Here is a 12,807-nt window from a genome sequence, read left to right on the forward strand (position 1 = left end):
GTCGTTGCAAGAACCTTGTTTCCACTGTAAGCATTTTTTTGAACTTGTCCAACAGATGCATATCAGCATGAGAGATTATTTTGCAAGTAAATTGATGGGCTTGAATAAGAATTGCTTTAGCAATGCAATTCTATGGGCCTAATACAACATAAGGTGTGCATTGCTAATTTTCTTTTAAATTTAATAAAATCGTTTGGATTCTAAGTATTATTTTTAGGAATTAATCGATAGTTGCTCTTGCCATATCTAACAACATGTTAAGTTCTCTCTGTGGAGCAAACATGTTAAGTGTGGAGCAGCGACGAGAGTTGCTTCACAAATTTAGAATAGTGCGGAGCATTTCTGTCAAACAATAATTGGCGAACTGTAATGTTAGCTGGGGAGCAAGCAGGGCTGCGTAAAAATAAATAAACAGAGTCGTCGTAGCAAGTTGTGACCTAGTGGCGTTCAATAAGGTCGGCTGCTGGCAAACCCTTGGTTTAAATTTTTCGACTCCGAATTCGATACTTTATATTCCTCTAAATTACTAAAACGTGTAGTCTACTACTCAATTTAATACAAATATATCAATAACATTATCGCGTCTCAGCTAAACGAACAGTAACAGACGTCGACCACAGACAAACAAGGACAATGTTACGCTCAATCGCTGCGAAACGAAATGAATTGGGCGCACTACGCGCCGTCTTTCTCAGAGCACAGGCGGTGCGACGTGGAGCCAACTGCGGAGTCCGAGCCTTGAGCAGCACACGCAACCATTTGGCAAACAGGTAAAAGGCTGCACAGCTAGCTGCGACCGCTCGCGTTGAGGTTAGAAACTGTGTTGTGTAATATTGCAAATGCGAGGCTGCAGCGCATAGCCCGCCCAGTGGGTGGGCGGCTTGCTAGGCCGGCGGGCAGCGGGTGCCAATATGCACTTGTGTGTGTGTGTGCCTGTCTGTCTGTCTGTGCCTCTGTGTGTGTGTGTGTGTGTGTGCGTGTGTGCGTGCGTCCAGTGCGTGACTGTCAAATGAGCGTCGCATGTTACCGTTGGTTAATCGCCACTGATAAGCGAATTTTCAAACAAAATTCTGATTGGCATACGCCAATTGCAATTGTTTACATTTTGTTTGCGTGTTATCGATAACAGGCATCAGCTGATGTTAGCGCCTGTCAATCGCAGTCGATCGAAATGATTAGCCTAATCTGTGTTCAATTGCAGGTTAACACCAAATGGCAAGCCGATTCTCAGCCGACCCCAAACACTGTCGCCATGGAGCTACAATTTTGCCCGTGCCTACGCCAACTTGCCGGAGCATATACGCGTGGCGCTGCCTGCCCTGTCGCCCACCATGGATCGCGGCTCGATTGTGGGCTGGGAGAAGAAGGAGGGCGATAAGCTAAATGAAGGTAAGTTTTCCATTTGCCTTTTGGTCAGGTTGTTTAAAATGGTATAACTATTCTTTTGCAGGCGATTTGCTATGCGAAATCGAAACGGACAAGGCCACGATGGGTTTTGAGACGCCCGAGGAGGGTTATCTGGCCAAGATTTTAGTGCCCGGCGGTTCCAAGGATGTGCCCGTTGGCAAGCTGGTGTGCATCATTGTGCCCGATCAGGCCAGCATTGCGGCCTTTAAGGATTTCGTTGACGATGCTCCCGCTGCAGCACCGGCTGCGGCTGCGGCAGCGCCTTCACCACCTCCGCCAGCAGCTGCACCAGCTCCAGCACCCGCTGCCGCTGCCGCTGCCGCTCCTGCACCAGCGCCAGCAGCACCCGCGCCAAGTCCAGCTGCCGCACCAGGTACCGCTTCCGCGCCAAGCGGCGGTCGTGTCTATGCAAGTCCCATGGCCAAGAAATTAGCCGAAACTCAAAAGCTGCGTTTACAAGGTTGTTATCACAAATCCCATATCCCGCTGTGTGCATGCACCGCATCTCCACTAATTCAAACACTGCTCGAACTGTTCGTTACTAATCCTGGCCTTTTGTGCAGGCAAAGGTTCCGGCGTCCATGGCTCACTTAAATCTGGTGATCTTGCAGCCTCGCAACCAGCGCAGAAGTCAGCTGCCAAGGCGGCCGGCGCAGCGCCCGGTGCCCGCTTCAAGGACATCCCAGTGACCAACATGCGCGCAGTCATTGCCAAACGCCTGCTGGAGTCCAAGCAGAAGCTGCCACACTACTATGTCACCGTCGAGTGCCAGGTGGACAAGGTAAGTCCAAAAAAAAAGCACGCAATTATGATAGATGTGCTAATAGAATGTTCAAAAATATTGCGAAAACAAACTAAGATTAGTTAGTGAGAAAACATTCACCATGAAATACATTTATAAATTGAGAGCATAGATAGTATATAGAAAACTCATTGAATCGAAAGTTAACAATTTTGATTTTCTCATTTGCAGCTATTGAAGTTGCGCGCCCAAGTGAACAAAAAGTACGAGAAGCAGGGCGCACGCGTTTCCGTCAACGATTTCATCATCAAGGCTGTGGGCGTGGCCAGTCGCAAGGTGCCCGAAGCCAATTCGGCGTGGATGGACACATTCATTAGGGAATACGACGATGTGGATGTGTCTGTCGCTGTCTCCACAGAAAAGGGGCTCATTACGCCCATTATCTTCGGAGCCGACCGAAAGGGTGTGCTGGAAATCTCGAAGAACGTAAAGGAGCTGGCGGGCAAGGCGCGCGAAAATAAGCTGCAGCCACATGAATTCCAGGGCGGCACCATATCCGTGTCCAATTTGGGCATGTTCGGTAAGTACATAATAAGCATATTGCATAGCATTTCGTTGAATCTTCTTAATTCTTGCAGGTGTCAATCAGTTCTGCGCCGTTATCAATCCACCGCAATCCTGCATCTTGGCCATTGGCACAACAACGAAAAAACTCGTTTTGGATCCGGATAGCGATAAGGGGTAGTGCAACTATATAAATTAATCATTTGTTCGACTCTAATCTTGTGCTTTTCTTATGCTACAAATCTAGATTCAAGGAAGTTAATATGCTAACCGTAACGCTGAGTGCCGATCACAGAGTGGTCGATGGCGCTGTGGCTGCCGTTTGGCTTAAACATTTCCGCGACTACATGGAGGATCCACAAACTATGATACTGTAAATTACGACAGAGTCCGCATCGGCTGGCCAGAGAAATTTGTAAATTCAGAACGAAGATGATGTTAACGTATACAAAACTGGCTGCTGGATACTTTCGGTGTTATTCTTATATATATTTATTTATATATATATATATAAACATTGTATATTGTTCAATTGGTTTGCTGCCCACGACCTGCGTTTGTGTGTCTTGGCCTCAGTACGGCACCCACTCAACTTTTAGCGCTTATATATTTAATTGTGTTAAACCGACGTAGTTTTTAGCTGGATGATAATCGATATGATTTTACTCAAACACACAAACCTAAATTGAACATTGTAAATTTTCGTTAAATATGCATATTATCAACATAATTTTATGCCATAACTCATTTGTTGATCATAAATAATAACATTGGAATTGGTCCGAAGTCGTTCAATAAACAAAGCACATGTATGTAGTATCCTATTCTATAATAACAATTAGCTTAAACTCGAATTGACGAATTCGTGATATTCAATTTGTCGGCTGCGTGGGAAGCTCTTGATATGATTGTATGATTTTCTTTTATCCTGCCTCAATCTACCTTTATCCCCATATGCATAATATAACTTGATTTTTGATAATTTAAAAGAAATATTTTTATATTGATCCTCCTTCGATTATCTCGTGTAAAGCAAGAGAAACTTTACTGTAGATAATATTAATTTAATCGTTTGTTAAATATGTTAATTAATTTGGGAACTGAGGAGGGAAAAACTCACTAATTTGATGATGCGCTTAAAAGATCTGAAATATCCCAATATATTAGCGAGCTATTAAAAACAACAGAAACAATAGTTTAATAAATATATAAGTGTACATAAATCAAATCGAAGGAAATTTATTGGCTCAAAATTATATTCGTTTTATATTTACTTTTCGACTGAAATATAAGTGTAAAACTTCATTTAGAAAGCGATTCCATATAAATGGGAATGAGGCTTCATGTGAAAATTTTAGAAAATGTTTTACTAGAGCTTCGAGTGTAAAATAGAATATATGTCTAGACTATTATGATGAGGTCTATCAGCGATTCGTATACCCTTTATATGTTAAAGCTCTCTTCCTTTGCTTCCTTTGATTTTGATTTTATTTTGCTTAAAGATATTTTCGAGTCCTCTCTTATGAATTTTGAAAACGTGCCTGTTTCTCAATTGAAGAACAAGCATATCGAGCGTATTCTTGCCAGAATGAGGCTCATATAAAGAAAGTCGCTGGTTCGACTCGCCTGTTGTAGCAACCTCCTGCCATGATATTCGATCAGCCCCGGTTTTAGCTCAAAACTTGTTTGTCTTCTGTATTTAGTGCCCGTTCTACTGAAAATATTGCCTAACGTATATATTTTCATAACGAACTTGCGGGCTAAATTTGACTTCTACCTCAAATTGGCAAATATGCTTAGATAAGCTCCATGTTTGAAGCTCTAGTATTAAATGCTTTGAGGCAGAGTCTTCCGTTAAATGTTTTTTTTTTTCTAATTTCGAAAAACAAAAACCCGTTTTGTGCCGCTTTAGTCAATTGGTTTGAGCCAAAGTTTGAACTCTGATTCGTTTGGGTGCCTTCGATTTATTCCATTTATGCCGCATTTTCTGAGTTCAGTTTTAATTGAAAGTCTCTGATTATTGCATTATGTAACTAGTTTATTGTCAAGTGCTAAGAACTAATCAAAATGTTATTTAATTTATAATTACACACATTAACTAATGTTGGGCTGGCTGCCCAAGGACTTTTGATGAACTACCATTCGGCGGGTCCCAGCTCGCTCCAGGTGTTCACATATTCGGCCTGCTGCTCGAGGGCGGGGAACCACTCGAGGCCGCCGTAATCGATGGCTGGCAAGGCGCCCTTGTAGTTGGCCGGCAGCACCGAGGGATCCAGGAACTTGTGCAGGGATTTCATGTCGCTGCCATGGAAGTGCATCTGGAATTGTGAGGCAACAATTTGTCAGTGCTGGCAAGCAAAATATGAATTAGGCGAAGGCGGACAACTTACGCGCTTGTTTAGCTTCTCCTTGACGAAGGGCTTGAAGAGCGTCCAGACCATGTTGAAGATGAAGGGCTGCTTGACAAAGTGCACCTCCTTCATGCGCAGCGGCATGGCGTCCTGTATGAAGGTGAGCAGACGCTTCGAGAAGCTGGGCGAGAGCGCCTTCACCTGCTTCATGGCCAGGCCATCGAAGTCCATGATGCAGACAACGCCGCGCACTTGTGTCTCCTCCTCCAGCTGGGCGGCAATGTGCACCATGTACAGCATGCGGAACATCTCATCGCTGGGCACCGTGCTGGGATCCCACAGTTTGCCACAGTTGACAATGAGAACGCGTCGCCCCTTCTGGTCGCAGTTCTTCAGCACATTGATGACGCTGCCCTTGATGAAGCGCTCCTTCACCTGTTCCACCTGCAGGCCATGCACCAGATCCTTGTATTCCTTGCGAAAGGCGGCGGTGCTTTTCATCTGCAAAAGGGCGGCAAACAGTTTAATTACGGCCCCCTGATAACAGCGTCTTTCGGCGACGATCATAAAAACTATTTCATGATAAAAATAAATGGCGCGTGGATGTTCGATTGAATTTAACAAATAGTTCCATAAGCCACGTCAGGGCCAACAACAGCAGCCGCTTGCATTAGGCATTCGCTTCATTTAACTAGTCTCTACTCAACATCCATTTGAATGTGTGCGTGTGTGTCAGTGTGTGTGTGTGTGTGTGTGTGTGTGTGTGTGCACATAGACACGCATGTATATTAAATGGGAATACTTGGGGAACGCTTATCGCTTGTGCTTTAAGTTTTATTTTATTTTGTTTTTGTTTTTTTGTTCCATGTATGTCAGCGAGTTCAAAGCGTATCAATACGAGAATCGTCGTTCCACGTCTGAAATCGGCCTAGCGACAATTGTGGCGATCCGTCAAGCTATTCCTTTTCTTTTCTATAACCTTGTGGAGGGTATTACACAGGGCATATCTATATAATCTTGATCATCTATATATATATTCTTCTGATATACTTGGCTTTAAATGGATAATGAGATTTCAAAGGAATATGCATATATTCCTGATCATATATATACATATATTTAGTCTTGAACGGTAGCGATAGTTTGATTATTCCTTTTCTTTTCTATAACCTTGTAGAGGCTATTTCAATTCTTGGCTCAAAGTGGCTAAAGCGATGCACAGGGCATATCTATATAATCTTGATCATCTACATATATTCTTCTGATAAACTTGGCTTACAATGGATACTGGGATTTAAAAGGAATATGCATATATTCCTGATCATATATAGGTAGCGATAGCTTGACTATTCCTTTTCTTTTCTATAACCAAAAGAAATTTATATTTATAGTCTTGATCAGCCAAATGGGACCTCTATATCATATCTATTTAGCTCGGTTTTTGAGTTATCAATGCTTTCCCATAATCTTTACTTATGTCATATATCATATATCTGTAACATATTAAAAAGTAAGTAAAAGAAACCGAACTGGTTTTTGACATAGCATTGATATCAATTTGGCCGGATAGCATATATCTATAAGATATTAGAAAACCTTATCTGTGTTTTTCAAGATATCTTGATTAAAAATGGCATTTGTAAGTTTCACAATGATTCTTAAATTAACTACTCCGTATCCTTGAATTTTAATACACAACCCAAAACTAAATTTTTTTCTTAAGTGTTTTCGTCTAAAAAATATCTTGACTACCTTATATAAGTATATATATATCCAATAGCTGCCATTGGAACGGGCGAAAATTTAATCCTTTTTATTTAGATAATTTGATCAGATCTGGCAAAATATCATATAGCTGCCATAGGATTTAAATAATTAAGTTAAATTAGATGAAAGATTAAGTTCAGTTTGTAAAATGGTGCAAGCTCAAGCCCTGCTTTAATATACCCTGTCTCTACCAGCCCCAAAGGGTATTTGAATTGCGGCCTGCAAAGATAGCTCTACTTTCTAGGTCTCGTTATTTTTATTTCTAGAGCTCGGTTTTCGCTCAGATTACACAAAGCTGAGGTTGTAGACCCTGCTTCTGCTATGTGCAGCGAGTTGTCTTATTGGGCGGGTCATTGGGTATGTCAGGCTGCGTGATAAGGCGGATTATATTTAGATAGAAATGTTTTCGAAATGAAATAAATGTAAATTATATAGTCAAAAACGATAACTGTGCGATATCGTATATAGATTTGTAATGTGCAAAGTATGCATAAGGATCTTGTTTCGATCGTAGATTCGATTAGATTCTATTGCGGAATACTTGAGTTCCCATATATATATATATCGATATTGAATGCGATATCTGAATGTTGCATGTTGCAGCAACAAAAGCATTTAATGGATTTGCCCGATTTGACTTTGTTGTGGATTTCAGTTTAGGAAAACTTCACTTTTCACTTGAGATCTTCAGTTTGGTTCTGGCATTTGATACGCACCTTCTCCAAAGCGCTCTCCGGATAAAAGTGGGTGGCGCGCAGAAAGATGGTGAGAAAGGCGTCGTCATCCTTGTAATTGATCTCTGGCGTTGCTTTGAGCATTTCCCGCAGCTGCTTGATGGCCTCCGCCTTTACCTCGTCCGTTTCCCGCAGCTCGGTGCGGGCAATTTCCTTAGTTTCCGGCTTCAGGTAGCCCAGGCGCAAATGGAAAGCCTCCTCGCTGATGTCCACTTCGGCCATGTTGTGTGTGTGTGTGTGAGTGTGTGTTAGATGTTTGATTTTCCGGCTAGCCTGCGTGTTTCAGAATGCATTTCAATTAGTTTACGATCACGGAGTCATTTTCAAATTGTGCTCAATTGGAAAACAAAACAAAAAAAAAAATAGACTTGAACAGACAAACGCAAATCCAACTTTAGATGTTGACAGTAATTTTCAGTAATAAGTCATGCCTCGTATTTACCTATGGGCGTGAAATGTTCAACGGCAAACGCGCTTTTATTTTTCTACTGTGATTTCTGTTTCTATATATGTTTTTCCTGCTCTAACGGAATTCAATCGCGTTCTGGTTCTGCTTCCTCGCGACTCGTGTGTTTTATACCAACTGAAATTTGCTTTTGAAAAACCCTTACGAGTTAACGTTTACCTCTATATGTATTGTGCACACACATACAAACATTTATATATGTATATGTATAAGGCGTCGCGGCAGCGTCGATCGACACAAGCGGCTATCGCAAATACACGCACACACACAATTACAATCCGATCCATTGCTGTCACAGTCGCAGTCGCCGTCGCCGTCGCCGTCGACGTCGACGTCGAAGTTCACGGCTCAGTCGGCTTGTCTTGGGCATGACTCGAACGCAACAGTTTGAGATTATGAAAATTGTATTTGTATTCCAGTTATATGTTTGTTTGTTTTTTTTTTTCGTCGTTTTGATAGACATCCAGTTGGCCTGCAACGCCTGGCAAGCCACCTGACGCCCCTTGACAGAGGGGTCAGTCTTATGGCGTCATCGTGCGCCCTGGTGATCGCTGACCTGGCCTGCGCACACGTGGTAAGCGCCGGTCTTGAACCCAAGTGGAGCGGCGCAATAAATAAGTTTCAACTTTGGCAAGTCGACAATAACAAAGGCCACGCTCATTGACAGCGATAAGGCGGCAGCCCGGCTACAGTCATGGTAACTAGTTGGATACTTATTGTTCGCCTTGCGATTAAAGTCCAAGTTAAACAATTTCTGTGCCTGATAACAGAGCCGAAAAATTTCAGCTATTATCGTGTGTTTTATATTTTCATTTTCATGTTCAATTGACAGGCAGCATTTGCTGCCGCGCCCGCTGCCATTCGCCCCCGACAGTCCTTATCAATATCGGCAGCGCGGCGCGCGATCGACAAGTGTCTCAGCAGCGACAGCGACAGCGACAGAGACGTCGACGTCGGCGTCTACAGCCGGCTGAATATCTTTTTGAAATACTCTTGCTGCGGGCTTAGTGAAAATGTCATCATGCTTGGTATGTACTCACACAAAAGCGACTTTGTATTTGTAAACTTAAGATCTGTAAATTATTTGAAAACGATCTTATGAGGGCAAAATTCATATTTTATTAACCCTTAATAATATTTTGTATCTATTTTTTGTTTAATGAAAAAAAAAACTTCAATAATAATACAACATAAACCAATTAGTTCTACAAACATTGTTTAATATGGAGTCTAAAAGATCTTTAACTGTTCTTTAAGTAAATATTTATATATATTAATTTATGTTTCTAAAACTATACATATATTTTTTTTATGTTTTCTTGAGTTTCTTAGAGTAGAAATTTTAAAACGAAATGTATTTTTGTTGAACGTTAACTTAAAACTGATAGACTTTTGCAGCGCCAGGTAAGTTAAGATTATTTTGTTAAAGAATTTCTCAGCACAACTGTTATGGAGTCAAAGCAATACGACAAAGTTCTGTTCTCTACTTCCCCGCCTTGTCATAAGCATTCCATTGATACATGTTTTTGAAAAATGTAGTTCATCTTATTTTGAGAGCACTTTCGTTTGTTCCGTTCACTAAGTGTCCATATTTGTATCTTAGTTATAGAATATGCTTTTTAAAAAGGCAGATTTCGAAAAATTATATCACAATCTACATATCTTAGCTTTACAGGGTATGTCTTAGTTTGAGGACACTTTTGTTTCTGCAGCAAGTAGAATTTTCCCAATTTTATCTTAATTTCAATTGTTCTTGAAAAACTATTTCTAATATTTTTTTAAATATGTGATACTCAAAAATTGTATAACAATCTACATAGCGTTCAATTTACAGGGTATTTCTTATATTAACACCTTTGTTCGCAATCTTTTTTCAATTTTCATAATATGTATGTAACTTACAAATTAATCTACATAATTGATTTACAGGGTATTTCGTAGGAAAGTCAAAATATTTCATTTGAAAATTTCGATTCTGCATATTTTATTTACAGGGTATTTCACCTAACGCAGTTTTCATAATGTAATTTAAAACTGTATACCAATCGACATATTCTGGCAATATACAGGGTATATTTGGGCTAAGCATCAACATCTCTGATATCAACAACTTCTGTTTTATGCCTCTCATGCTCTTAAACAACTTGTGCTTCATTTACATTTTCATAAATTTACAGGGTATCATTGGGGTCGAGCTGGTTTGAGTTTCGCAGCTGTTAGCTACTACGCTCATGTAAGATAAACTTTGAACAATTACCGTTCGATTTCATAATTTTAAGCAACCTGACGTTGTATACATATTGGATTTTGCAGGTGCTATAAAAACAGTTGTTCGTGCTTTTGATAAAACCCGAGCACTGTGAGAACGTTATCTTTGAAAACTTCCTGAATTTATATATATTTATATATATATATTTTTTTATACATGTATTTTATTATTATTGAATTTGCCAGGCGCTGCGAGACGTGCGTTTTGTGTTCAGAGAGAGGCAAACAAAGATTTCGTTAGCCAAGAGTTACTTTAGCCCATTTACACGTATTAGCTTGTATATATATAGTATATATTTAGTATATATAGTATATATATGGAATATAACTGGGTACGCGTATTCGTGTTGTGTAGTCATAGGGCAAAGTCTTTGCACTTGATTCGATTTGTTGTCATCGGGTTCGACGTCTATGTAAACTCTGTTCTCCTTCTTCTACTTGTTGTTGTTGTTGTTGTTGCTTTTCTTTGTTTTAAAAAATGTGTACAAGTATTTGTATGTTTTGAGTTTAGTTGTCGAGTGTGCTAAATTTGTTGCTGTTGTTGTTGCTGACGCTTTATCGAACTTCTGTTTTGCTGTTGTTAATGAGTATTTAAATATGTTAAAAGATAACACACATATTCACAGCTCAATTTGTATGGCCTGTTGCATACATTCGAATACTTTTTGCATTCATTTCATTCAAGAGCTGGCCACGATTACAATTGGTTGCCCTTATCGCTGATTCAGACTGTAGATCCCTAGATCCAATGGGTAGAGCGGCCGAAAAGCAGCTCATTTATTCAAATACTGCAATAAGTCAAAGATTTTGAAATTGAATAAACCCTTTTTTCTTTGAATATATATAACAAATATTCAAGTCATAATTTTGCCAATATATTACAAAGGAAATATAAGGTAAACATATAAAAAAAAGAGTCTAAAATGTTTTAAGCATGTCTATTTTTTGCACAAATATTTTCTGAAACGATTTTTAAGTTTTAATTTTTTACTTAGTATAATAATACTACTTATAATAATAATATAAAAATATTTTTCATTTTTATTAGACAAAAACTTAAAATTTTTGTTATTTTTATTTTAAAACTTCAATTATTTTATTTATATATATTTCTTTTACTTTAAAAATATTTACTATATTTACGTGTAGGTATATATATCAAAAAAAAAAAATAGTTGTTAAACAACTTCTTAAAAAAACAGCTAATAAGCACATATATCGAAATAGCACTGCGAATTTAAGGGCTTTCATATATAGCTGATGACATATGAAGCTAGAAAGTCAAAGTATTTGGAGAAAAAGGCAGTGAATACATTTAAGTGCGTATTATTAGAATAAGACTTAGTTAAATAGAAGCTCAGCATGTGCTCCAGTTTAGATACCCCAGCTAACTATGCCAAATACAAATGCTGCGCGATTCCTTCCGTATTACGTGTTCCACATAGCGCTCTGACTTATGGAACTCTCTCGGCACAGACGATTGTACTTTGCACAGGCCAGCGATTTCTTCCATTCATAAAGAAAACACTCGCGAGTAATTAAATTCTTCAGCTGCTCAACTCTCAACTCTTGGGCTATTAACGCGAGCCACTCGGATATCGTGTGATGTACTTTGGATTGACACCGCGACTTGGGCACCATTAAAAGATAATGAGGAACTATTACAGGGTGTTGTTGGCACGCATATAGAGTAAATGAGTGTGCCTTACAAATTACAAGCACAAGTGTTTGATCAATGACTTAACATTGTGTAAATCAAGTGGATCGAACAAAACTTTGAACGGCACCGCTCGATGACGCCATAAAGAATCTTTGAACAATAGGTTGAATGCTCTATGGCCCAAGCTGGGTATTACATGGCACCTTGACTTATATATTGAATGGGGCTGATGCGGCACACCTCAAACCAAGTCAAATAAACTGAACGGATGTGCAGTTTTTGTTTCTTTGGGGAAAACCCATGAGTAATACTCGTGCAGGCTGGGCTCAAAAACGCATCAGGACTGAGGGCTTTGTAAAACCGGAAGGCAACAGCTTATCTATAGTTTTTTTTTTCAGCTATATACATAGGTAAGACTCCTTTTCCTTACTGTTCAAAGGACTGAGTGAAAGGTGATCATAAAAAAGTCCTTCCCAAATGGACGAACAACTGTTGCAAGCAGCTTTGCTCTCAATCCATCTTTTTCTCCAAAATCAAAATTCTTCTCGCCTAATCAACCTTCCATAGTTTGGATTGGCTCCTACGAGGCACCAACGCGATTCTTAATCTGCTTCCGGTCTCTGCTAGCCATACACGATCATGTAATCACACCTCTCTCTCTCTTCCTCTATGGACTATAAATGTATTGGAAGAATTGCCTTCTGCCGCCGTAAGCACATGACTAGTTGACCTTAAAAAGGTTAAACAGATGAACTGCAGTTATACGTGACATTTTGTTACTCATGCATACATAAGTGTAATTAAGCTATGAGACGGTCAGTCACGGCCATACTTGCGGTTTATATGAC

The 12,807-nt window shown here is 39.8% G+C and overlaps 2 protein-coding genes across 4 annotated transcripts; one reads left to right on the plus strand and one right to left on the minus strand.

The window, feature by feature from the left end:
* Positions 1 to 419: 419 nt before the first annotated feature.
* On the plus strand, positions 420 to 3,529 carry muc (dihydrolipoamide S-acetyltransferase muc). Of its 3 annotated transcripts, none has more exons than XM_002052523.4 (7): positions 420 to 770; positions 1,202 to 1,389; positions 1,451 to 1,867; positions 1,971 to 2,188; positions 2,381 to 2,729; positions 2,788 to 2,890; positions 2,961 to 3,529. In XM_002052523.4, exons 1-7 carry the CDS (start codon positions 634 to 636, stop codon positions 3,088 to 3,090), a joined length of 1,542 nt encoding a protein of 513 aa, XP_002052559.1. In that variant the 5' UTR covers positions 420 to 633; the 3' UTR covers positions 3,091 to 3,529. The 3 variants fall into 3 exon arrangements, with proteins under 3 accessions (XP_002052559.1, XP_032294007.1, XP_015028645.1); XM_032438116.2 differs by having other exon boundaries at positions 2,019 to 2,188; XM_015173159.3 differs by having other exon boundaries at positions 1,451 to 1,780; positions 2,019 to 2,188.
* Positions 3,530 to 4,730: 1,201 nt separating this feature from the next.
* On the minus strand, positions 4,731 to 8,165 carry LOC6628475 (clavesin-1). Its single transcript, XM_002052522.4, has 4 exons — positions 8,008 to 8,165; positions 7,548 to 7,838; positions 5,104 to 5,565; positions 4,731 to 5,031 (listed from the first exon to the last, which is right to left on the minus strand). Exons 2-4 carry the CDS (start codon positions 7,785 to 7,787, stop codon positions 4,849 to 4,851), a joined length of 885 nt encoding a protein of 294 aa, XP_002052558.1. The 5' UTR covers positions 7,788 to 7,838; positions 8,008 to 8,165; the 3' UTR covers positions 4,731 to 4,848.
* Between the last annotated feature and the right edge of the window lie 4,642 nt (positions 8,166 to 12,807).

This window comes from Drosophila virilis, chromosome 4 (genome assembly GCF_030788295.1).
Source record: "Drosophila virilis strain 15010-1051.87 chromosome 4, Dvir_AGI_RSII-ME, whole genome shotgun sequence".
In the NCBI taxonomy this organism is placed as follows: domain Eukaryota; kingdom Metazoa; phylum Arthropoda; class Insecta; order Diptera; family Drosophilidae; genus Drosophila; species Drosophila virilis.